The following is a 27,760-nucleotide window of genomic DNA, read 5'->3' on the forward strand; positions in this document are numbered from 1 at the left end:
ATTTTTGTTGTAATAGAGTTTTTCACTCTGTTGTTGTCTGATCACTAATAGAAAGGTTGGAAAAATCAGGTTGATTCCTATAATTTTCGTACCTATGTTCTGTTTTCAAGCGATTCTGCGTGCTGTTACTAACCCGAGTTTAATAAAATAGGTAACCTGCCCTATTTTACCCGTGTCACTCAGCGTGTGTGTGTGAAAGGCGGAGGAGCTTATGTGCGCTCTCTCTCCCGTAAGAAACGTCTACCTCCGCTGGGCCGACCGTCTGTGTAATGCACGCCTCAGTGTAAAAGAGTCATCCGTCGGTTTGTCGGAGTTTTTAATGGCGATAACAATCGTGTACATTGATTGGTACCCACCAGAAGCAGTGCCAACTGATAGTAGAGATAATAAGCTGTTTGAGTAAATACATTGTTGGATGTGGAAAAGCCAGTTCTTAAGTGAATATGCATTTTTTATTTTTACTCGCTCAGGACGGTCTCGGTCGATAGAAAATCTTTAGGCCACATATACAAGTGAAGCTTTTATGGTAGTATGCTTGTTTCGTATACGAGTGAGCTATGAGCATGGGGATTACTTTGTGGCGAATGTACAGTTAAGCATCGTAAAAAGAATTTTGATGTAATTCGGTGTGATTGTTGGAAAAGATTAGTGATCGAAAAATGGACTCTTCTGTACAGGAACCGGCCAGTGAGCCACCTGTGCTGCCAAAGGTATGTTCAGCTCTGATGGTAGATTTATGCTCGAAAGTCTCACTGATATTTACACCAAAAAGCAGGGAAAGAAAAGTGCTTTGGTGGGTGTTTCGTATTTACCCTCCTCTGGGCGGGGGCTTTATGGGTGGTTCTCTCGCTCTCTCGCTGTACCAATGCCAGCCAGTTTATGTGTCAGTGTCTCGCTCTAATTTGAAAGTGAACGAACCGCGCGACGTTTGCAAAATTGGGTGCAAAATACGCCCGTTCAGTGCTCGTAACGACCCTAAACTCGGCCTCCAAATGGTGATTTTACTGTTCTAAGTGCTAATTTTGTAATAGGCTAACGAGTGGTGTTTAATATCGTGTGGAAATCACTAGATCAATTGAGCTGCAAAGTTCTGCTAGTCGGACGCCATATTGGATTACATTTCGTGGAATGAAATAAGTTCCCCATCAATTGTGAAGCTATTTGTTGCGATTTCTTGGTTGAAATCGGTTGGAAAGTTTACTGCTCGAAATAAGTTATTTGTGATTGTCAACCGAAGTGTTTTTTTTTCGGAGAACGTATTTTTAAATAAGGAAAAATGTTTTTAAACAATTTGTGCTCAACCTTGTGCATGACTTCCTTCTTATCTCTAATGCTTTATCGAAGCTCCATGAGAACGATACTTGTCCCCGCCTTCTGGTTTACGAACCGTAATTATTTTGCCACAGGGTGGTGCCGCGGTTTCGCTCACATGAGGTCTCGCATACTCTCTCTTTTTTATCGTGAGTGAACTTCCCTCCCTCTCTCCAAACAAGCTGTCCTTTTCCAGCAAGACAGCCCACACGCACACCACCGCTCAACGGCTGCTTCGACAGAAAATCGGTTTGTTTTGGTTTTGATGTTTAGAATTCTGCGACTGCGAGAGAGGAAGAAAAGCGTTTGCTGTTCCACACGCACTTTTTATCAAGCTGATGCCAGTCGAACGCAAAAGGATGAAGCTTTTTGCGACTCTCCCCCTCTCACTCCTTTGTTCATTTACGGCTTTTGTAAGTTTTGGGGTGGAACTAATGGGAAAACTGTCTCACTCTAGAAATTGATCACGTGCATTGCGGCATGTTTTGCGTTGCGAGTTATTTATGCGTTTCACGTTGTCGAGTTTAGAACATTATAATAATAAATGTAAACAAAAGGGATTGGTATGGGTGGCCGGTACTTTGCTTGCATGTAGTATGGGTAGCGGATAACTATTCAGTGTCAAACATGTAAATGTGTGGGTGAGAATTCAGTTCGCTGGAGTGTAGTTTTATTTATTTGGATTGCCGAAAGGAACTGAAAAGTAAAGTGACTTTTTACTTGACAAGTACTGATTCTATGATTGAGTGTTTGAATACAACGACGGATATATTTGCCATTATTGAATTAAGGGAAACGCGAGACACTAACGAAATTGTTATGTTACAACGTGTTACGACGTTTGTGCTGAGATTGTCTAACCTTTAAAATAAAGCGTACACGAATTTAATATTTAAAAAAAATCGATTACAATAGCATACTTTTAGATGAAATATTATTAGCATGCATTTTTATGGCCATTAAGTACATAAACAAGCTAGGAAACAGAATCTTCACTTTGTTTTTTAATTGTATTACAGTGAAAACCCGTTTTATCAGCTTTTAGGCTGATAAAACGGGGACATTGATAAAATCGTGACATATAAATTTCTTTCTTTTTAATAAACCGAAGCTCTTAAAATATTCTTGTTTAGTCCCTAGATACAGCCTCATAACCCTATCCGGTTATATAGTTTAAATTTCCCTTAAGGTGCTCTGACAGTGCAAAGTTTGAAAAGCAATAGCCTGTCATTGCGAGTCGGACGATTTCTTGACGATTTTCATTTTCTTGGAATGGACAGTATCTGGGTAGTATCGTAATGTCCTGGCTACAAACAAGGTATTTTTAGAAAACATATTTACATGTTGCTTAGATACACACAAACAAATATGCAAAATGCACCGAAGGTACGTGCAATTTGATTATTCTGCTCAGCAGTTATGGTTAACACTTGAGCGTTTTTTTTAAAACGTCATATCTGCAATGAGTTACTCTCTTTGTTTACTTTCTCTTCTGCTAATAATTCGGTCATTTTAACATTTATCCCTCAACTCTTTGCATAATATGCTAGTTAAAACCACCGTGTTTCGATCTGTACTGTAAAATAAGTGAAAAGTGTTATAGTGACGCCGTAAAAATCGAAAGAGAAAGTAAACAAAGAGAGTAACTCATTGCAGATATGACGTTTTGAAAAAAACGCTCAAGAACAAGGCATATCGATGTTGTTTTACACAGTTCAGACAAACTATTAGGTTCGAGCTCTATTATTTTCGGTACAAATCAATTTTCCTATTCACCACGAGTCGCATCAGGTTCATTTTCAGCCGTCAAGAAAAAGCTTCGATTATTTTCAACTCTGGTTCCAATCGAGCAATGTAAAACAAATATGGCGAATTTAGGAAGTAGCGGGTGGGGAGTATTGAGATTGAAAAAAACAAAAGAAATGCATTTGATTATGTTTACTTACGAAGAGCGAAACATTATGCACGTACATATTATATAACTTTAATGATATAAATACGAGTAATTTTAAACACATTTACAAAGTCACCGATCGACTGTCTAGTCCCTCATTTTGTATGGCTGGTAGATGCGAAGTCCTAACATTGTTAACTTATCGACTAGTTGTCTACCAATATCGTGACATTCTTCATGAATATTAATTTTGAATGATATCAGCAAAGCAGCCAACTGTGCGGTAATACTGTTGTTACTTTCCAACTGCATTCTCGATATATTCTCCCGAAATATTCTCTCTAGCGTAACGAAAAACAGGTACACAGGGTCAGTAACGTAGATCGAGGTGTTTCCGAGTTTCATTTTTCGGTGTTATACGAAATACTCCAAACAAAGAGAGGTCATGTATCCATTCAAATTACAAGTCACTCGATGTTTACACAAACCTTCTAGTTACCAAAACTAGTAGACAAAATAGACAAAAAAACCGTGCAGCCAAATTTACTGTTTTTCTCTTCCCGTATCTTTTTAAATGGTATTGTCATTAAGTGAAGAATAAAATTCTTTTATTACATAAACCGATAGAGCTCATCTATCTAAATATAACATTATATATGTTCAAGCCTTAAATCTTCAAAATAATTTTTAATTTATTTTCTACAAAAATGTAAACACGTCCTCGTTTGACACTATGGCTTCCGTGACAGTGAATTTAGCTACATGGGTTAGCACTTTTGACAGTTATCCCAGCAAAAATATTATCTCGAACTTCCCCAGCTTCATGGCTGCATCTCATTTCTGCGGTCGGTTTCTATAATGCACGACCGCTGCCAGTCTACTCCAAACACATCGCTCTTATGGGTTCGTTCTGACCGTACTCAGTGTGCAGAACGTCGAGTCTTAAAAAGTTATGCGATTTAAGGCTCCCGAGGGGTACATTGATATTGATTTGTGAGAGAATATCAGAGGGCACCAATTTGGCCAGTCAATATTTTCCCAACAAACATGTATTTAACCTTTTGGCCACAGTTTCCATATCGAACAGATGACAGCATTCCATGTAAGGTGGTAGCTCTGCTAGGTTACGCCACGGCAAAGTTATCAGAGCAAAGCGGAGGAATCTTGCTTGCACTGCTTCAATTCTGTTAATCCAAATGCTCGTATGAGGGCACCAAATGGCTGCTGAAGCTTCCAGGACAGAACGAACAAGTGAAAAGTGCAGTGCCCACAAACCATATGGATCAGTAAACTCGTTGGCGATTACGAAGCTAAGATTTCTATTTGCCTGTGCTATAACGCGAGAGTAATGGTTTCTGAATGTTAGTTACGGGTCCAGGAGTACAACAAAGTCTCTGATACCTGACACTCTGTAGCTATTGCCCGGCGATGTTGCAGCTTCAGAGAATTGGAGTTTTTCTGCGTGTGAAAGATATTATAGAGCATTTGGACACGCCGGGAGCCAACAAGTTTTGATTACACCAGCTACAGAAAGCATCTAGATGTCGTTGACGTTTGATACAGTGCTCTATCGACCGCACAAAGAGGAATAGTTTGAGATCATCAGGGTATATAATCTTGAACTTTTGGGGTATAACATAGCAAACGTCATTGAATTATAAAGAAAAAAGCAACTGTCCGAGATTGCTCCCTTGAGGTACACTCGACAAGTTGATGAAGCTATATGATTCCTTACTTCCTAATTTCACTGACAGAGAACGGTCTACTAGATATGATTCAAGCCACCTTGTGAAATTTGATGGAGAGTGCCAGAAGAAGAGAGTGGTTTACACGATCGAAAGCAGCTTTTAGATCAGTGTATACAGTGTCTAGCTGTGTCCATTTTCGATGTTTTTAATATAGTAAGAAGTAAATTGGGCTAGATTGGTGGTTGTTGATCTGCCTGAAAAAGCGTTGGTTATGTATGCTTTGGTCTCACGAAAGAGCATATATCCTACTAGGATTTCAAACAACTTTGATCTAGCACAAAGCGAGGTTATGCCACGATAGTTTGCAATAGTTTGCTTATCACCTTTTTAAAAACTAGAAACATTACCGATTTTTCCAACAAACGGGAAATACTGAGTGATTGGTTGAAAATAAGTCGTAGTGGTGTACACGATGCGCTTGCGCATCCTTTCAGTATAATAGAAGGAATCCCATGTGGCTCCACTGATGTAGAGGACTTTAACTTACTTATGTGAGTAAATTAAACGTTTCCGAAATTGATTACATCATGAGGGACCTCTTGAAGCTCACGACCCACCTGAGTTGAGTTAGCCGATTCATTTTTAAACACACTCGAGAAGTGTTTCGTGAACAAGTTACGCTGGGAGTGTTAGATGTTTCTTTTGCGAGAAACATACTAGAAGGTAGACCATTTTCTTTACGTTCCCATTTACAAAAGTCCAAAAGTGTTTTGGGTTTCGTTTCAGGTTGGATTGGGTTTGTGCTACGTGTTTTGAGTTGAGAAGGCGGTTATGTAGCTGTTACTGGCTAGAGTTAACTCCCTTTTTGAAATGGGGTTTCGTCACCTGATGTTATGTCGAAGCGCAGCTGCCCGCAATCTTTTCAGTTTGCGTAGCTGCTGGTCGGATCATGCTGGTTTCGGTCGTGGACGGGGGTACAGGCTCATGTATTTTGAAAAGCTGTTTCAGCACCTGTGGAAGTTTTTCTACGGCTACGTCCACGTCGATCGCACAATACAAAAAAGTCTCCCAGTCGATTGACTGTAGTTAGTTATGAAGTCTACAGAAGTCAGACTTGGAAAAATTAAACTCCCTAACATCCTCCATCTCATCATAAAGAACCAGCTGGGGGTAAATCTACGTTACAAAAAGTGGAGGATAATGTGCATCTGAACCAACTAACGGCTCAAGTACTTCCGAAACGGTGCAGTTCATTGAAGCTTCTTGATTTATAAACAGAGTGTCCAGGATTCGAGTTCGCCTATTATTCACTGTATATGCTGTACATTTGTCACATGCATGATTCAGAAGGGTGTGGGAAAGCATACTGCAGGGGGTACTCTTCCATAGAAGTCCAGGTTGGTCATAATCACCGAATGGTTGATGTATCGTGTTGGAAGTTGCGATGTCAAGTACGGAGTCTATGTGCTTCTGAATAACTTCTATATCACTTGCGGAATCGATGGGAATACATACTACACCCACACAGATATTAATATCGGGAATACGAATATTTTTCCAGAGTTGTTCGAGATTGTGAGTGTCTTGTTCATGTTTGGATGCGAATCGGTTAGAGACAGCAATGAGCACAACACAACCATATTTTTTCCTGTGGTGTTGGGATCGCGATTACTACGGTATTCAGAGTACCTCGAGACACATAAATGGAGCGATTTGGTTTGATCATTCAGCCCCAACAATAACATAATGATCGACAACTAAAGCAGCGACGAATAGCTCATCGATCTTTGTGCGCAGTCCTCTCACATTTCTGATAGTAGATTTTAAGGTGCAAGTTGTCTCCTGACGGTTGAACGGGGGAAAATCGAGCGGCGGTGGTGGAAGCAAACGCCTGTTATTGGGGTGGGTTTTCAACGGCTGCAGCATCTAATGTCCTACTCCGGAAGAACATATACATTCATTGTATTTACCTGAGTAAACTGATACAGTATTTCCATGTTCGAATTGGTCTGACTTGTTTGGAGCGTTATTATCTGACCGGAACAGGTCGCTGTCATGTCACTCAAGTTCCGTGATTGTCGGTGACGGAGTCAAGCTGATTATGTTCGTTGGCAAGCTGCAATTGTAGACTAAATTCAGGGTGCGCAGTATCTCGAATAGCTTCGGGAGGACATATACCCTCTTAAGCTTTATCTGACTGCAGAGGGTCACGTCATAACATCCAAGTTCCGTGGCAAACAGATCGTCGTCGGTGACCGAGTCAAGCTGATTACGTTCGTTGGCAAGCTGCAATTGTAGACTAAATTCAGGATACGCAGTATCTCGAATAGCTTCGGACGGACATATACCCTCCTTAGCTTCACCTGACCAGAAAGGTAACATCAAAGTTTCGTGGCAAACAGATGAGCGTCAGTGACGAAGTCAAGCTGATTACATTCGATGGCAAACTGCAATTGTAGACCTAATTCAGGGTGCCCAGTATCTAGCTTCGGAATGACATATGCCCCTTCTTAGCTTTCCCTGTCCACAGTGGGTCGGACCATAACATCCAAGTTCCGTGGGAAACAAATGAGCGTCGGTGACGGAGTCAAGCTGGTTATGTTCGTTGGCAAGCTGCAATTATAGACCAAATTCAGGATGTGCAGTATCTCGAATAGCTTCGGACCCTCCTTACCTTTACATGACCGAAAAGGTAATATCCAAGTTCCGTGGCAATCAGATGAGCGTCGGTGCCGGAGTCAAGCTGATTACGTTCGTTGCCAAACTGCAATTGTAGACCAAATTTAATGTGTGCAGTATCTCGAATAGATTCGGGAGGACATACATACCTTTACCTGATCGGAAGGGGTCGTCGCCATAACATTCAAGTTCCGTACCCAACACTTGGCAAGCTCCACGACCTCGTCGTGTAGTGTCCTTCGGAAGGGAACTAAAGCCGTTGGTTCCGGTTTATGTGTTGATGGGCTGATATCGAGGATCCAGATGGTGGAGTTACCTCTCTTGTCTAGGTAATAGGCACTTATTACGGACAGATGCCGTCAGAAGAACACAGCACCGGGCTTTACTATGCAATCCACAAATCAATCATATACAGTACAATCCATCTTCGGAGTAATAGAAGTTTTGCAGAATGGTGAACCTGTCTAAGCGTGATTGGGATAATAGATCTTCGATCTTTGTTAGGATCGCTTTTGTTAAAATGTCATCATATGCTAGGGATAGCATAAGGGTTTGTGCATTGGGCCGGAGTTCTAAGGGTTGCATGTTCGAGTCTTGCCTCTGGGGGGAATTTTTTTTCACATGATTGCTTTCGCTTAACTCACCCTTTCGATCTGTTTTCCCCAATAACACCAAAAAGGTTTATTATTTCTGTTATCATCATATTTAAGGTGTCAGCACGTCCTGCTTTCCCAGGATTTGACCTGATTTTTGACTGACTGTCCTGGTGTCGATAAACTTACTGTTCTAATAACTTATAATATCCTACATCAGTGATTCACAACCTGGAGTCCGCGGACCCCTTGCGGGCCATGAAGTCGTTGCTGGGGGTCCGCGAAGAAAAATATGTTTTCCGAGTGCATATTAAAATTTCCTATTTCTTGTTTCCTAACAAACTGAAAATAACATATTGATAGCATACTAAATCGATGTTTATCCGCGGGGGTCCGCAGCAACCCAGGTTGATTTCTAAGGGGTCCGTGGTACGCAAAAGGTTGAGAACCGCTGTCCAACATAACAGAGATTATGGAATGTCGCGATCAAACTGATGATATTTACATCAACCTATAAGCCGCTTCTGGTAAAGTGAACCACGATATAACAATTGCTAAAATGCAGAAATTTGGAATCAACGACAATTTTCGTAGTTGTTATGTTATTTTACCTCACAGAACGATAGAGCTTACCATGCACGGATATTTAGTTTAACGTAATGAATACCCTAGGGAAGTAAAATAGGTTCGTTGATGTTTCTGCTGTACTTGAATGATGTACTTCTAGTGCAGCAGACTCCACGACTGCAATTCGCGGATGATGTCAAATTATATCGGCTGATTTGCGCAATTGAAGTTTGAAGATTTCTCCAACATTTGCAAGAACTCAAAAAACTGGGAAAAATTCTGTCAGGCATGTTCGAACCGGAGGTAACGTCAAGTTGAATTTGCATAGGCGGGTCCTGGGGTTCTACTCGTCTTATCACTCTGTCATATTATTGTTCCAGCAAAAAACTCATTTTTGGTTACTCCTGTGCTACCTGTAGAAGAATAAAAAGAGGAGAAAATACAGAAAAAATCTCTGTCTTTCAGTTTCTCCGGATACCTATCAATTTTTATGTTACATGTTGGTAGCGGTTATTGGTATATAGGCATCAGTACCCGCCGCTAGATGGCATTAACCAAATCATGGCTTTAAGATTGGTACGGCAGAGCTAGCAGAAGAGGTAACAACAGGTTCCTACCTACCCCTGCGAGAAACATGACACATATATAGTGAAGATCAAATTTTTGTTACTACAAATTTCTACAGTTTTTTGACCCGATTTTATTAGTCTATTAAATTGGATCATTTTGATGTACATAAAGTATTGAAAGGTCTTCAGTTATTAAAATGGGTGTGTCCAAAGACTCTTATTTAGATTCTGAAGGGTTGTTTATGCTCACAAACTCAGGATGCTTTTGGAGAGGTTTCCTAAATAAAAAGTAATCTGGAGCGATTTTTTAAATTTAAATGAAATTGGTGATTGGATTATGCCTGGATCATGTCCATAAATATCATAATTTTGTAACTGCAATTGGCCTGTAATGCAAATCTAATGATATGTAATGAAGTCAACACTTTGCCAACAAGATTGCAGCTCCTAATAATTACCTCCTCAGTGTGGATTTGATAGTCTTCAAAATAGATGTTCCGGGTGTCGCCTTCAAACATCTAGCGTCAACTGATTTCACAAATATACAGTTTATGTTTGGCGGTTGGGGTGTATATGAACTGGTACAGTCAAACGAAAATCGAGCTTCTGTCGGATGTTTTGAAAATCAGTTTCTTTGGGTGGTTTTTGCTAGTTTCCAACAATCGGAAATAATTAATAACAAATAATCATACAAATTGTTCGAATTGTTGAATTATAATAGTGCGTTGAATTTCGTGATAAACCAAACCCGGCGCGAGTTTCTCACAAAAAAAAATCTGTCCGCCTCCTTAAAATACCTAACGTTCACTGATTTCACAAAGTTTTCCGGAAAAAATACTCCGTCCGTCGCCTTTGAACATCAGCCTTCGAATGATTTTAGAGATAGATTTACAGTGAGCTTATATTTACAATTTCACAACATTTTAGTGTTGATGGGTCAGTTTGGAATATACTAAAAAAAATCGACTTTTCCGAGTCGCTTCTAAACATTTTACCTGCTGATTAATGCAAAATTTGTATAATTCCGTTCCGGTGCAACGTTCAAAATCTATCACTCCTGTGTTTTTAAAGATATTTCTTAAGAAGATCCCTTTATTGAAATGTTAGTTACATCGTAGTCACGAAAAAATAGAATGAACTTAAAACTCTATTCGCTGGTATTTTCTTGGACATACAAAAGTATTCGATTAAAAAATGTTAAGAATGCCAATGCATAACTATACGTGACTTTACTCTATCTTCAAATACATCCCATTACTTCCTGGTCTTATCCAACCCATTTTCTTTCCACAATTCCAGTGAACCCTTCCAATAGGAATGTGTTTCCTATTGCCATCCACAGTAAACGCAACAAAACAGAGCAAAACACAACTAAGAGACTGCGTGATACAACGAATCCGAAGTTCGTTCATATCCAATAGTGAATATCGAAATGGTGAATACCCAGGGGTGTTCTGTCGGCGCCGTAAACTAGACTAAATAAAATATTGTTGAGTTCGCGCAACCAATGGACTCGTCTCAGGGCAATCTAGCGCCCGGCCAAGAGATACGAGTCGTCAGCGCATCAGTCGTGGCGCAACTACAGGCCCAAGGATTACAGGTCCGTCTAGAATACTTTTTCCCATCGATTGAATTTATATTTTTACACGTTTTCTCGTTGGTTGTGGATTTCCTTAATTACCTGAAAAGTTGCTTTATTTAACAGTTATTAATATAACTCGATGTTTAGTCAGTGTAAAATGTTCCATTCTATCATACATTTCATGTTCCATTTTTTCGTTTCAAGGGCAATGAGCTCAATGCAGCAATTATGGCTGCATCACAGCCGCAAAATGCGAATCAGCAAGCTATACAGCAACAGCAGATTCAACAGCATCAACAACAACAGCAACAACAACAGCAGCAGCAGCAGCAGCAGCAGCATCAGCAGCAACAACAACAGCAGCAGCAACAACAGCAGCAACAACAGCAACAACAACAGCAACAGCAACAAGCACATTCGGTATGTTTGCGACTTCAATCCACCTCTATTATTGTTTACTCAAAAATAATTTTATATATTTTAGGTTCAACAACAACAGCAACAACAACAGCAGCAGCAACAGCAACAACAACAACAGCTGCAACAGCAGCACCAACAAACGCAACAGCAGCTTCATCTGCCCCAGTTCACTCAAGTTCCTCAGCAGCAACCGCAGGTGATCACGCTTCAGCAGTTGCAGAACTTTCTGCCACAGCACCAGCTGAACACGATCACCACGGCTGATGGAACGCCGGTGCAGGTGACTACTTCATCGGCTGCAAACACTCCAGTGGGAACGCCGGTGAAGACCTTCGTCACCTCTCCTCCCCAAATGCAGCAGCCGCAGATTTTGAATTTGCAGGGTTTGCCGCAACAGTTCCTGCAGGGTGGACAATTCATCCAAAATCCTAACGGACTGTTTCAAATGATTCAACCGGTGCAGACGATTAACGTAGACGGGCAGGAAACTTTGTTTGTACCGGGAGGACTGCAGGCTGGTCAACTAGCGGGAGCGCAGGCCGTTCAAATCAATGGCCAGCAGGCATTTATTACTCCCTCCGGGCAGCTGATACGAGCGCCCAATGGTGTCGTCCCGACAAACTTTCTGCCGAACATGGCACAGGCCGTGCAGCTACCGAATGGTAAGTCGTTGTGAAATGTTTGTTCATTCAAAAGGTGTGGTTCAATACTGGTGTTTTTGTTTCCAAATCTGTGTAAAGCTTTGTTCATGAAGAGCTGAAACCCTATGGTAGATTTATCCAATGCATGCAATCTATGCAATATCGCACACATTTGCCACATTTCATTTGGTTCAATGACATTATTGAGGATTGTGGTTTCGGAATCTCGGGTTTAGGGTTTATTTCAAGGCCAATACATCTAGCTAGCTTCATACATAAACATGTGTTCAAATAGTATTAGGGAAACAACACATACAATGTTATTGTACATTTCATTTGTATTATAAAGAAACAGAGGTTCGAGCTTATTAAGGTACCAAATAATGTCAGAGCCATCACGATTAAACTTCCCATTGTCGCACGCACGTAACCATATCATACATTCGCTTGAATTCTCTGTATTTTCATGCAGCTGGTCAGGCTACGCTTACTATCCCGGGAACTAATATAACAATCCCCTTGGGTACAACTACCACGGCAAATGTTCTAGCTCAACAGCAACAGCAGCAGCAGCAGCAGCAGCAACAACAGCAACAGCAAGCCGCCGTTGTAGCTGCTGCGACTGCGGCTGCCGCGAACCAGCAGCATAGTCAATCGCAAACGCAACAACAAACGCAACAGCAGCAGCAACAGGTTCAGGCTCAGCAGCAGCAGCAACAACAACAACAACAGCAGCAACAAACGCAGCAAGTTCAGATCCAAGCTCAGCAGCAAGCAGCTGCGCAGCATATTCAACAGATTCAACCTGCTACTATCACAATTCCTGGTACCAATATTCAAGTACCCACATCAGCTGTTACCGCTCAGAACATTTTACCAAACAATATAACCACCATTAAACTGGAAGGAGGTAATTTACACTCATCTCGTCTTTTTGGTTCTAAACAACATTATGCTTCTGCGTTCTTCATTTAATGCGTGCCTTATTTTGTGTTCCCCTTTATGTTTGGATTCGGTGATGGGATCTCAAACCCATATCTATGGTAACTAATCAAACCGCATCGTCTGTTTCATTTCAGGTCAAAACGTACAGGTACGGCCGGCCGCTGCGATGCCTCAGGTCGTGCAGTTCCCAATGCAGCAGACCATACCAGTCCAAGTGCCGATTTCTACCGGTAACGGTCAAACTGTCTATCAAACCGTCCATGTGCCAATTCAAGCGTTCGGTTCAGCGCTTGTCCAACCGCAAATGCAAGTGATACCCCAGATTCCCCAGGTAGCTAACATCATCACGCCAAACGGTCAAATTCAGCAGGTTCAGCTTACTTCGCTGAATCATCTGGCTGGTTTACAGGCCGCTTCCGCCCCTCAGAACATCATTCTGCAGCAACCACAAAGCATGGCACAGGCGACCGCCTCTAACGGAGCGACCCCGCTTATGTCTACCATTCCCGCTGGGACGGTTCAGTCTGGGGTTGCCAGCTCCCAGGATACCGGCCAGCAGCAGCAACCGCAGCCTCAACAACAACCTCAACCCATAACGATAGCAGGTCCACATGTCGGTCAGCAGATCACGGTAATACCGACCAACAGTCTACCGCAGCTTCGTCAAAATGCAGCCAACATTATTCAAATGCCGAATATTCCTGGCCTGCAGGCAATCCCGGTCCAGAACATACCTGGAATCGGAAACGTTCAGGTGATCCCGACAAATTTCATGCAACCGGTTCAACCGCAAACAGTGGCGTCGCAGCCTCAGTTGAACCCGGTCAATCAAGTAGGGCAAACTATATCCCTTCAGCAGGCAGCGGCGCATCAATTATCAAGTATAAAGCAGGATCCAAACGACCCCGGTAAGTGGTACATCAAGCAGGAAGCTATCCCAATACAGCCACAACCGGTCAGCGTATCTTGCAGCGGTAGCACCAGTACCAGTGGCAGTGGTACCAGTGTATCGTTCCCAACAGTGCAAACGACGGCAACGGTGAACAGCAATATGCTATCGACGCCTACCACTCAGTCCGTCGGCAACAGCGCTCATCAGATCAAGGGTGAAATACTCAGTCCGGCCACGCAGACCTCGGTCAATGTGAACATCAGTGTCGGTGATAGTAACAGCGGTAACGAGCAGGTTCCGAAACCCCGTGTTCGGAGAGTCGCTTGCACCTGTCCGAACTGCGAGACGAAGGGCGAGGGACCACCCGATCGTAAGAAACAGCACATTTGTCACGTGAGCGGATGCAATAAGGTGTACGGAAAGACGTCTCACCTGAGGGCACACCTGCGGTGGCATACGGGTGAGTAATGGAATTTAGTTTTTGTTGATAGGCACTTGAATGGGTCATATTCTGATGTTAGGTCAAGTCAGATAACTATACAAACGGATATTGTGATATGAACGTGTTGCATTTTTCTGGTAAAACTTACTCGGGACTTGCTTGTTATCATATTTACATTCTGTAAGTCCATGTCGTTCATTGGTATTGCGGCATCGAGAGCGCTTTGAAAAATTTGTACTCGGTTCAACTTTGCCACCATTGCCGAAAATCCATAGCGTCTGTCACTTATTGTAGCGTCCGAGCGTTACAGTTATGGTGTTGCTCGTTTGCTATGAGAGCAACGAATGATTTAAACAAACACGCGGCACCTATTTATAACCTCCCGAATTTGATTGAGCCACTTTGGTGTTTCCTATTGACGGCTCTGCCTGAAATAGCGCAAATTTTTTTCATTTTTTCGTAAACTTCTATTTAACAAATTTTCAATAGACTACTTTTATGGCCCAAACATTCATTGAAGCAGCTTTGTCTTTCGTAGATGTCACTTTCTAAAGCGCCCGCCTTGGCAAAGATAATCTTTTACGATCTTACAGACAAAGCAGGCAGGAGCTCCCATATTTTCTCCAGCAAACAGGGGATGTGCTTTCTAGGTTTCGTCGAACGAGTAGCTTCTATTGAGCTGAGGCTGCCCCAAACGAATTATTGATCGGTTAGCAAAGTATCAATAATTCCAAGGGTATATTGAATAACTGTAGAATAACTTATTGCAGTCGACTTCTTGAAATTTACTATGATAGATGGGAATTACTTGCGGACGTATGTGATTCGGGATTCCACGAATCTCATACGGTTGGGATAATACGAAGAAGAATTGATATTTTGTGTCATGTAATCGTAGTATAAGGACATAATCGGGTATGGGCATTGAGCTCGGAAAGCCTCTCGTAATTTATGAGAGATCCTAAAATCGATTTTTCAGCGCTACGACGCTTGTCAGCACTTATAGACTCTTCGTATGGGTTGAGTGCACGCGGCCCAAAGTAATACGCAAACAACAACATTGAATTCGCTCCAGATTGATGAAATGTATATTCGCAGCGCACAGTGGATCCACTCCATACAAAAGCTGGACAAAACCTCAAAAGTAGTTTAAAATGTCCGAAAATATCATCTAAGAGTAATTTTGCTGCGCTGAACTCGATTTTGATTAAATTAGGACGCTAAAATGAAAATTAGACAGTCTAGGGTGGTTCTAAAAGTTTTTTTTTTAATCTCGCAAAAGTGAATTTTATTAACTTCTCAAAACAGATACTTCGTAAGTGAACAGAAACATTTTGATTTCCTAGGGTAGTCCTTAGTAACGAGTTAGCTAGGGTGGTTCCAATTTATCGAAATATAGAGAATAAAAAATGATGTAGTTTTATACATTTATATGCAGATCTTCAGTCCAATCTGAATATCATCGTAGAAAAAAAATCATTCCTTCATAGCTCTTTAAGAGATAATCCTCATGTACTAATTTGTGAACGTATGAGTTTAGAATAGTGGTGAAAAAATAGCATATCTAAAGGTGTTTGATAGAATGCCTTAAATTTTTGTTTTTTGATTTATTTAATTATAATTATCGTCAAAGCTATTAAAAGATGACGGGTTTATTTGATTTTGATGAAGATCCCAAATCATGCCCTACTATGCTCTATTCACAGTTGCTCATACGATGCATGCTGCAGCTAAGCCGCTCAATACTTTTTCATTGATTTTCAATTCCAATGAAGATATGAATATCTCTGCTTGTGGTTACTGACTTGGTTTTTCGTACGAAAATATCCTGAGCATAGTATGTGTATGCTTTAAAATAGAGACGTGAGCATTTTGCATGAAGCTCTCGTCGATTTGGAAGTGAATTATTGAGGGAGATTTTGAATTTGATTGTTGATTGTGATAGATTCAATAGGGAGTTTGCACTTGAAAATAAATGTTGCATTACATTAATTACAAAGAACACTTCCCACACTCACGTGTTTACCTTACATCGGTCACCAGTAAAGCTAACGACCAATGCCTAACAAAAAGATAGGATTCATGGAAAGATATAATAATAGTTGCAGTTAGTTTGCCTCGTTGGCTTCTACATATTTGAATTTTTCTATACTGCAGATAACTGTGAAAATGTAGAAACACGAGTCATAGTTGCAAGACGGTACTTATATTTGTATCAAGGAAATCGCCCCAAACCCTGAATTTACAAGCAGCGTTCAGAAAAAGAAATCCACCGGTGAATAATAATGCAAAACTTCATGAAATTAAAAAATACCACGCGTCTCCACGAAAAAACTAATTTTACAAATGTTCAAATATCAACCTTTGGCGCAAATCGGCGCAAGATGGCACTATGATTTTTGAAAACTAGATAAAATTCTACGTCAGTTGTACTAGATGAGATCCTTCAACACGCTTTCACCGATAAAGAGATGACACTCTGAGTGTGAATAAGTCCGCATTAAATAATTTAGTTATATTGATTTTATTGGTAACTTTTTAAATACTCATTACTTCTCAAATCGAAATACACCATTGAGTTTCTGAAATGATTTTCTATTAGAAACGCCTATACGTGTTGTTAAATTATCAATGTAGTACCTATTAAAGCGAGATGAATTAGAATGAACAAAAACTTTTTGTCACTCGAATTCATGCAGATTTTCAAGACCTTTTACGGTTCAATAAAATGTAGGTAGCACTTATATTTTTCAATCGATTGACTCGAAAATTTGCCAAATACAGGTTTAGGTAATGTACATTTAGGAAAAAATATAAAAGGTATGAAAATCGACAATAAATTTTGGAGGTTTTGACCAGCCCGGCCCCACTGTGCAGCGGAGTGGAAACAGAAACTCCCGTACTCCAACACCGACAATATCGTTGTTTGGTACAGCCTGATCAGGTCTCCTGGGTTGGCCACCATATTCCGGTTATTGTACGGAGAAAGTTGATTTTTTGTTGGCACTTCTGTTTTAGATACCTAATGTACCTTGTAGAGTAGGGGTCTAAGACACGAGCCCTGCAGAAGACCCAGAAGCTAATTGGTGATGTCAATGAATCACCATGCGAAAAATGCACGTGTTTTTCAGACAACAAGTTTAGCAAAAAATTGTTTATAATCGGTGAAAGACTATGCTGGTGAAGCTTCTTAGAAAGAATGTTGATAGAAACTTAATTAAAATACCCCTTAATATCCAAAAAAAAACTGTTACCTTCTGCTCTTTGTCAGCATATGTCATTTGAATTTCTGTTGAGATCAACGCAACTTTTTGCCTTTGCGGAAGCCAAATTGTGTATCTGACAGTAAGCCATTTTCTTCAACCAAATTGTCGAGGCGAAACAAGATAATTTTCTCGAACAACTTTCGGATACAGGACAGCATTTCAATCGGTCGATACGAGTTGTGGTCGGAGGCTGGTTTTCCTGATTTTTGGGCCTGCCAGATTCTTCAACAAGTTGAATTTGATTCTATATGGCTCTGGGGCTTTATTGTTACATGATAGGAGAGCAAGTGAGAATCTTCACTGAATGAATCCTGGAGTATTTGAAACAGCTAATCCAAGGTGTCAGTATCTCCGCGAAATTCAAATTCGAACCGGAGACACAGAATTCCGCATGATAGTGTCGGCTATTGGGAAGATATCTCCGACGACCGACATCCACTCAGGCTCAATGGAGGTCGATTTGAATATTTCTCCGATGGCAAAAATAATGTCGAAAAGTCTCCTTTTCGATACAAATTATATCCATTTAAGGGGGTCCTCTTATATAATTGTTCAAAACGTACCTAATGTTTGATATTTTTTTAAGAAGTAAAATGACTTAGACTTGCGCGCTATTCTGCAAAATGTTAATTAAGGTTTCATCTATGAAATAAAATTTTCGAGTGTAAGATGTCAAAAATGGCGTCCAAAATGGCGGCTCCAGCAAAAGGTGTTTTGAAAACCGACCTCATCTGCGGGCACGATACAGGTCGCAATTCCTACAAGCAGCAAACCAAAACGATCTTGAAGATATCATTCCGTAGAGGCACCCCAACCTAACAAACATGAAAAAATTCGATATAGAAACAAAATGGCGGCCACTTGAAAATAAAGTACCGTTTTTTCGCATTTTCCACTTTGGCCAGCTATAAAAAATCGTTAGTGATCAAATATTGCGATTTTCAGGTTGCAGCGCCCGAGAATGTTGTCTTCTTTTAGGCGGGCAAAGCCCGAAGTTGATTGGTTGAGTGGTTCAAAAACGAGAATGCCCGCAGATTCGAAAAATCTTGTTCTGAGAAAGCCGCCATTTTTGACACTTTGCACTCGAAAATTTTTATTTTATGGATGAAACCTTAATAAATATTTTGCAGAATAGCGCACATGTCTAAGTATTTTTTCTGCTTCAACAAAAATTATTAAACATATTACTTTTTGCCACAATTATATCAGAGAATCCCCTTAATACAACCGACTCCTAGATGGTCTACTTCCAGACCAAAGATAAACTATTTTCTTATCATCGATATATGCGTGATCTAACTGAACAACATTCGGCCGTGTACGAAGAAGTATTTTGTACACGTACCCGCCCGAGAAGTGAAGATAGATGGTGTAGTGTCCGACAGGGGCCTTAATTGCGAAGTATGGTGTTGGCTGCTTTAGTCAGTGAAATGGTTCGCAAGCAATTGCGTTCAGCAAAAATCGAAGAGTATAAGAAAACAACTTATTTTACGTCAGCTTCGAACCTTTCACCGGAACTACTCTACCAATATTTGTTGTTTTTTTGAACGGGGCTCGTGTACCTGTTTGCCGAAAATCCGAGACATTCATGAAAAGTCATGCCACTGTGGAGAGACTCCGCATGATCTCTCGACATATCCCGCATATGATCGGGACAAAATTTAAGCATTCTTTTAAGGAAAGCTCCGAGAAGAAGTGTAATATATGCTTCAGTGAGAGCAATAATGTCGAAATCGCAGTCTGAGTTGTTGTTCTCATTCCAAGGACGTTCTGGTAGTAGACGGACAGGAAATCTTCAGTGGTAAAGTTGGCGGTATGAATGGATCGATGAGCTTACTTGGCTGGTAGCTATGTCTCCACAGTGATGAGGGAAGTAATTAAGGTGTGTGGAGGTATCCAAAATACTGTATATAAACGTATTAATTCTCGACAAACATTTGTTTACGGCCTAAAAGCCAACTGTCAAAATCCACTTTGAATGGAAATTCCGAAAAAACCGTTACACGCCAATCACAAATTCCATTCAAAGTGGATTTTGACAGTTGGCTTTTAGACCGTAATCATATGTTTATCGAGAATTGTTCTTTGAACAACCAAATTAATCTGACAGCAAAGATGCTTGCGCCAAGCATTTTAGTACGCATATCACCGCAACGTTTGTCAGATGATGACAGCTATACATTGCTTTTATGCTAATTATTATGACAGTAGTGGCAACGGCAATCATAAAAGAGGCTGTGCTGTAAACATTCTCCCCACAAAATTGATGGTTTTGTATTTACCTATCAGCGACCATACCCATACCCGACCAGGAGAAAATAACTGGCGAATAACACAAGCATATTATTTTCTGGTATCATACCTAAATCTTGTATTAATTGATTATTAATACCTCATTGAGGTATTGGGCAGGTATTGAAGAAACATTCTTCAATAACTGCTTAACACCTCAATGAGGTATAATACTTTATTTTAGTATTATTTATGTATTCCGGTGATTTTTACAAATACCAAATCAATACCTTATTGAATTATTCCATACAGTGAATTTTGTTATTGGAAGACTCAAAAGGTTTTGTTATTATTCAGGTATTATAATAACTCGTTTCATTATCAACTAGTTATTCGTAGTACATGGATCAGTTATTACTTCAGGTATTTTACCTCTTATGCAAGGCTCTTCAACACCAAGTATTCCAAGTTCAAGTATTGGGTACAGTATACCTGAATTTGGTATTCTGAAGTTATTTTCTTCTGCTCGGGTATGGTTACAGTTCCAAGGAGGCTTTCCGTTCGATAGAGCATGGAGAGCACTCTTTGTATTTCCTGGGGAAAACATGGAGTACCTGAGTGTTTTATCTGAAAAGTCATACCAAATTACCTTAGTTTGAGTTATTTCCCGTTGCTCCATTCCAGGTAATGAGAAGGCGGACACTTAGATTAGAGTGATAAAGAGAAGGCGGACACCTAGGCACTATAAGGTGATATTTATGAAAGATAGCGTAGCTTCAACAAGTTTTTCAGTGTTTCTTGTTAGAGGAGGCTCGAAAATTGGAAAATTTCGTGGAAGAATTGAAGTTTAGGAATCCGAAAGGTATCAGCAAACCTTGATTCAGATGAAGGTCATGACTTCATTCGGGTGATATCTCGGGTCATGGCCAATCTATGTTGAATGCTTATCTTAAGTGTATTGGGGTCGTGGAGAGCGGTCTCTGTGCATGTGGTAGTAGTAGTAAAAATTGCTTTTATTTATCTCTTTTAGTTTTTGTACATGGTATTTTCATTTAAGTGATATAGTTTGCACTTTTCAGCTTTGTTACAACATGTTCTTAATACTATTTTTTTGAGTTCAATTTGTCATTGGTGCTGGTATTGATGGGTGTACCCCATTAGGCATAAATACGTTAGGCATGCGGACGTTTGGCATACGTACGTTAGGCATAATGGACGTTAGGCATAAAGACGTTTGGCATAATGGACGTTAGGCATAATATACATTGGGTATAATGAACGATTGGCATAATGGACGTTAGGCATAAATTATCATATTGAAGTATCCTTTAAGGAAATGACTTTTTGGTGGTGACACTCTCGGGTGGTAAGAGCGCAAATGTTTGAAAATTTTTTAATTAATCTGGAAGCTGATAAAACTCGATCACCCTTTTATTCTATTGTATATACTTCAAGAAATCTTTACTCAAATAACTGATGCAGAACGAATGAACATCAAATGAACAAATTGCACATCTCTAAAATAGGCTAAATATTCTTGTTTAAAATCAGTCTATTTTGTATTAAGGTATGAATAAAGCCCTTGATGCCCATGTTGTACGTAAAGAACAACGTTTTTAAGCTGCTAAAATTTTTGATTTAGGCAGAATTTACTCACAAAAATAAGGAAGACCAGTAACTGGGACTACTAGAAGTTATTGCTATTAGTCTGATATAACTTGACTGGAGCAGTACCACCAGAGATATTGACAGTTGGCGTTGATAAGTGACATTTTGATATATCTTAATTATTTTCATTATTATTGAAAACTGCTAAGGCGTATCTCCGACTATCTTTTCCTAGCATATAGAATATTCACAATTTTTTAGGAGAATTGTGTTGAGCACCGGAAGGTAAATATTGAGCAGCTTCCAGCACTACGAAAGAAGTATCTTTCAAAGCGAGTTTTTCGTGTTTCTTGAACCGTATGAGCGCTAGCAAAAAGTTGGGCATGTAAGGATTCACTTAGATTAGTTTTTCATGCATGCAAGGTGTAATTGTCCAAGAAGAAAATATATAACCAAGAAGAACAGCTCATGAAAGAAAGAATGATGCATTTTATTATTCATTCAACGAATATACGAATATTGCTGGTTCTATACTGATTATCTCCCATATTCTTAAACACAGTGACTGTATTCTTGAAGCCATCACAAATGCGAATCACCTGAGTCTGCTGCATGTCTGGACGAGCGTAAAGTAACATTGTATTTCATGCTGTCGGAACCGATCTTCAACTCCTTGCTCTGGCTCTTAATATTGAAAAATATACTTCACCTTCCAGTCCCTTGCCAATTAAATGCCGTTACAACAGTCTGTTTATTATTTAGCTTTTTTTAAATATTTAGATGCAACTGTATTGGTAATACATCTAAAAGGCTAAAAATTTGCTAGTATCAAAACTGAAGGGATATTTTCTTCACCTCGTCTACAGAAAAATAGAAAAAAAGCTCTACACTTGTAAGAGTTAATTATCTCGCATGGTATTTTTCATTTTGGAGTCTCTCGCTAGAGTTATGCGAAGGTATGGTATATCAAAGCGTAATTTTTCCAAACCTGAAAAAACAAGCGAAATCTCTAACGAAAGCCTTGCGATTATTTTTATATTTTTGGAAATTATGCCTATCGTCCATTATGCCTAACGTACATTATGCCAATCGTCCATTATGCCTAACGTATATTATGCCAATCGTTCATTATTCCTAACGTCCATTATGCCTAACGTACTTATGCCTAACGTATGTATGCCTAATGTACTTATGCCTAACGTATTTATGCCAAACGTCGCGCACCTGGTATTGATTGCCGATTGTGCGGAATTACTGTGCGTGTGGTGATGCTTATCGCAATATTAAGCTTGTTGTTTGGTCATAGACCTAGTGTTCTAGCGCCAGATCTGCGCTAAACGAATCTCTTTGGTCACGTTCCAGTCCGAGATGTGCTGGTTATCCTCGATCTCCCCTATATTTCTGTCATATATGTACATATTTTTAAACACGTGATTCGCCTGTCCTGGTAAGGAGTCTTTCCAAATCCAAATCAAATACAATCATTTTTTATTAACGACTAAGAGTGAGTCATATTTGAAATATATTTCAATATTAATTGCTATAGTGTTGAAAGAAGAGCAAGAAGTTGGAGAAAGAAAGTTTAGAAAAGTGTGAGATAGGATCGAAACCGACAGCATGAGTTACAAAGTCACTTTACGCTTGTCCGGGCATGTCGGAGACTCAGGTGATTTGCATTTAAAAATGCCAAGGTATCCTTACTCCTACGGTAGAAGACAACGGGTTAAGTCGTCGGAAAACTGACGCTTTTCTAAACTTTCTTCCTTCAACTCCTTGTTCTTCTTTGAGTACTATGGCTCTTAATATTGAAAAATATTTCACACCTTCCAGTCCGTTGCTAATTAAATGTCGTTTCAACATAAAAAATCAAACACAATGTTAGCTCAAATTCTGCACTCATTTTCTACTCATTATGTGCATAATTTTAGTATTCAAGAAAGACATTGTTCTTACTAAAGTAATTTTAACGAACACTTCTGCTCATTACATATAAAAAATGCAATTGAAAAATTTCACTGTTAGAGTGAAACAGAACCAAATAAATGGATTTGACATTTTCGATATTTATTGCAATAACATCATAAATTCCAAATCCAGCGTTTCAACAAAACTATTTCTTGGGTCCTTATTTTTTCAAAAATGTCCTAATTACTTTGAAATTACGGAATATACCGAAATCGTCAGATTGATATTGAGATATTGAGCTGTAAGTGTCCATCCATAAATGGCGCTGCATTATATGGGGGAAGGGGCGTTTTGTATTTTGTGATGGTTTGCGACGACAGGGGAGTTAGGATAAAGATAAAGTCTTGATATTTTCAGCAAAGTTGTTGGCAAAAGTATGCTCTACAACATTGTAGAAGACATTGCCTTATTATATTTGTTTAAAAGAATGTTGATAAATATTTAATAATTTTCAAATGCCGGTAACCCATAGTTAACGATTTTGACATAAATAATCGATCGCTCGATTTTGGATCAACAAGTCTAAAGTAAATTGTATCTGTACATTAAACGTTTCCTCGTGTGGTTCATGATTTTACCTATCTATCAGAGACCCAATGTATCCCAAAATAGTTTGCTTCTAGCGCCCCATCGTTCGGCCTTAAAACAATTTTAATTGAATTGAAGATTTGTAATTTCGTCTCGCCCCCCGTCAGGTGAACGGCCCTTTGTGTGCTCGTGGATGTACTGCGGCAAGCGGTTCACTCGGTCCGATGAGCTGCAGCGGCACCGGCGAACCCACACCGGCGAGAAACGGTTCGCGTGTCCCGAGTGCAACAAGAAGTTCATGCGAAGCGATCACCTGTCGAAGCACATCCGAACGCACAACAAGCTGAAGAAGGACCACGTGCGCTATCTGCTGGAGGTAGGTTGAAGCATTGCTGAGGCATGCCGCTGGTTTTTTTTCCACTATGATTTAGAGATGAGTGATTTAATATTTGCGTGGGTAGAATGGTAGGTTTTATGTTTTGTTTTCTTTTTCTTTTATTTGTGCACGTCTGTATTTGTCCTGTGTTATCGAATGACCTGCAATTGTTCCTCATTTCCCCCAAATCAGTTGGGCGATTCGATGAAATCGGGTGGGCTCAGCGATGAGGGCGAAGAGGATTACTATATCGCCGACGAAGACCTGAAAGATGACGATGACGACGACGACGATGACCCGGTCCTGGTGGATAATCAATCACCGATCAAGCCGAAACTGGAGCCTGGTGTGGTCACTACAAGTGTCCCTACGGCAGCAGTTACCTTGACGGTACCGCCACCCACTCCTACGGTGGGATTGATGATGGCCAGTGGCCATGCCGCTAGTACGATGCAACCAGTGGCCGTGACTAATGGCTCTAGTACCGGTATTGTCTGGATTGCATCTACACCAATGCTGGGTTTGCAGCATCCGACGACTGTTACGCAACCAACGCCTTCAACGCCGCTGCCACCACCACTCTACAGCATCAAACAGCTCAACAGTTCGCAGGTTGTTATTTAGAATTTAGTATCGTTGATTTAGAGTATTATTTAGTACTGTAGTAGATTTTATCCTGGTTTTCTGTTTGGTCGTAATCGGGGACAAAGTTTGTTAGTTTACTCTGAATTTCCTTCTCCATTTTGTAGGAAGTGGCCAATTCTGCAAATTCGGCCTCCTCGGATAGCAACGACAGCTCGGACGAGAAGATGATGATCACCCTCGGCACTGACGATCAGGATCAATCAATCGAGTCCAACTAGCATATCGAAACGCTGTCCATACATCAATTTGCATCTTTCGATAGCTGTAGATTACCGTTTGGGCAGTTTCAGACACAATTTTAGACCTACTTTCGGAAGTAGAAATTTGGCGCACACAGTGTTGTAGGTGCTTAGCTGAAACGACCATTTGATACACCTGCGATAATCATTAGCTTCTCAGCTAAGCGCTTAACATTGGAGTGTAATGAAACAACGATGAAGAAGTTTCGAAATCAAAAAAGAAAAAAATAAATGAACATTGAAATTTTCACGAAAACTCACAACTCAAAATGATTTGTAATCTCAGAGGCTCTACCAGCACGATAATAGATGATATTGAACTCAATCAACGCGGAGAATAAATGCGTTGCAACAGAGAACTGCGTTTTAATTAGAAATCTATCGGTTTCCTATTGGTTTTGGAAAAAAAGAAAGTATGTATATACTTTGAAAGCTGCTAGTATATGCGAAACGAATTAATTTGTTGCAGCATATTTCATTTTTAACATCAGATGTATGGAAGTACCCAAATCTTATTGGATAGCGCTCGAAAGTTAGAAACTTCTTTATTTGAAAACGCGAACCAGATATAAGTCGATTTTACGCATTAGAGTTCAACCTCCGTTTTACCGACTGCTAGTACTAATGATAACAACTTTTAACGAATAATTAGGAGGCTTAAGGAGGAGTTTCCATTTTCAAACTTTTTCCACGGCAAAACGAACAATCGAATGGCGGAGTTGAACGAACGATCGAACCGGAAGTGTGTTCGCTGTAAATGTGAATGAATGTGACTCTATAGGTTTTAAGAATTTTTAGCCTAAATGTTGACTTTTTCCCTTGTAAAAATAAACCGATTTCAAAATCTAGCTCTTCTCGATGTTCGTATGTAGGCAGTCTTATTCAATATCTAGGCATAAATTGGATATTTTTAAATTCAACTCATCCTAAATTTTTGTAGGGTAATTATTTTTATGCGCGAATATGTATGAATTTAACTTATTTAGTCGAATAATTAACATTGTTGGTTTTAATTGTTTTTGCTTCACTTTGGAAACGAATCAAAAGAAACATTGGAAAACAGGAAATCTTACGTACCTTAACAGTGGCTGAAAACGATTTTTTATTATCACCATAAGAGCGCTGTTAAACGGAATGTTTTAAGTTGTACCATATTATATTTAATGTATTGCGTCTGTACCGTGAATAGAACGAAAACAATAACAATAAATTAATAACAACATTTTTATATTTTTCAATACAGCTCATAATTGTATCTTGGATGACATATTCCTTTGCTAGTAGCCAAAAATGTTACAAATAATGTTCAATGGACGGAGAACTCCTTCTAAATAATCAAATAATTGTAATGCTTCAGATCAAGCACGCAGCCAAAAAAAATCAGGAAGGGCCCGAAAGACCAGTGGCCGTGATTTCGATTTCATTAGTTCTCATCAGCTTAAAATGAGCTCCTTTTCTTGCTTGACTATGGGTTTGCTCAGGAACACAAATTGTGTCTCCATTTTTAGGAGCTAGCGTCAATCCGACGCTAGCATAGTCCTGTCACTAATTTATTGTCAGATTTTGATGAGACGAAGTTGAAACGCAAATTCCATAACTAATTTAGAAATACATATTGGCTCTCAAACGTGAAACTCATCCGCTCGATGCGCCAATTAGATTTCATTATTGGTATCAGTCAAATGCTGACGGAAATATTTTCTTGCATTAATGATACAGGATAGTTGTTCTATTTTAATTGTTTTTGGATAAACATTACATAGTTTTACAAAAAAAAATACCAGGTGATAAGAAAACACTCGCGTTTCATTTGATACCAACACACCAAAGTTGAGCTCGATATTTTATTACGAATTACCGAGATCCGGAATTATTTTTGTGTTATGTTTGTATATGTTAGGTTAATGGTTTTGGATACGGAAAATGTTCACCTAAAATATGGGTTTATCAGTGGATAACCACGACCTGCACTCTTTAATCTACAATCTCTGAATCCACAAAAACGAATTCTTAGTGATTCAACAAGAAATTTCCCATCTATATATTTTTCAGAAGTAGGAAACATATTTTCTTCATCAAAATTGTTTTTTGTCAGAAGAAATCTAGAGCTTTTATTCAAAACGACATATCTACAATAAGTGACTCTCTTTGTTTACTTTCTGTTTCGATTTTTACGGCGTCACTATAACAATTTTCACTTATTTTACAGTACAGATCGAAAGACGGTGGTTTTGACTAGCATATTATGCATAGAGTTGAGGGATAAATGTTAAAGCGACCGAATTATTAACAGAAGAGAAAGTAAATAATGAGAGTCACTCATTGTAGATGTCTTTTTGAAAAAACGCTCAAGAAATAACATGTTATTATAATATTGATGTATTTATGTATGTATGTATTTAACAATTTAAGTCCAACAGACACTGAGTCTTAATGAACTAAAATACAAATAATTAATTGCGTTTATGAAATTCAAAATTTATTTTGACAGATGAAAATAAAAACATTGCACTCTCGTGCCATCTGCCGGTGGACATCTATTGTTAGATCGCGAATACTTAATTCATATATGATTCCACTAAGAACTGACATACAAGTAAAGTTTATAATGTGTGTAAGAAATAAAACTGTCTTTTTGAAATGCCACCAGCAAGTAGCAATTTGCCACTAGCCGGCGC

General features: G+C 39.6%; 1 protein-coding gene across 7 annotated transcripts; it reads left to right on the forward strand.

The window, feature by feature from the left end:
- The first annotated feature begins 276 nt into the window (after positions 1-276).
- LOC131684811 (putative mediator of RNA polymerase II transcription subunit 26) lies at positions 277-26,324 on the forward strand. Of its 7 annotated transcripts, XM_058967981.1 has the most exons (10): positions 277-399; positions 471-710; positions 10,601-10,901; positions 11,088-11,303; positions 11,368-11,965; positions 12,417-12,854; positions 13,024-14,241; positions 23,990-24,198; positions 24,391-24,810; positions 24,948-26,324. In XM_058967981.1, the coding sequence occupies exons 3-10, from the start codon at positions 10,809-10,811 to the stop codon at positions 25,059-25,061; spliced, it is 3,306 nt and encodes a 1,101-aa protein (XP_058823964.1). In that variant the 5' UTR covers positions 277-399; positions 471-710; positions 10,601-10,808; the 3' UTR covers positions 25,062-26,324. The 7 variants fall into 7 exon arrangements, with proteins under 7 accessions (XP_058823964.1, XP_058823962.1, XP_058823967.1 ...); XM_058967979.1 differs by having other exon boundaries at positions 277-710; XM_058967980.1 differs by lacking the exons at positions 277-399; positions 471-710 and adding an exon at positions 883-995.
- Positions 26,325-27,760: the final 1,436 nt, after the last annotated feature.

Source organism: Topomyia yanbarensis, chromosome 2 (assembly GCF_030247195.1).
Source record: "Topomyia yanbarensis strain Yona2022 chromosome 2, ASM3024719v1, whole genome shotgun sequence".
Taxonomy (NCBI): domain Eukaryota; kingdom Metazoa; phylum Arthropoda; class Insecta; order Diptera; family Culicidae; genus Topomyia; species Topomyia yanbarensis.

Excerpts from the sequence above, each read along its gene's own strand:
- LOC131684811 (XM_058967979.1), top strand. The coding sequence starts at position 10,809 with ATGGACTCGTCTCAGGGCAATCTAGCGCCCGGCCAAGAGATACGAGTC. Across the intron at positions 10,902-11,087 it reads TACAGGCCCAAGGATTACAG|GGCAATGAGCTCAATGCAGC; the intron begins GTCCGTCTAGAA and ends TTTCGTTTCAAG. Across the intron at positions 14,242-23,989 it reads ACACCTGCGGTGGCATACGG|GTGAACGGCCCTTTGTGTGC; the intron begins GTGAGTAATGGA and ends GCCCCCCGTCAG.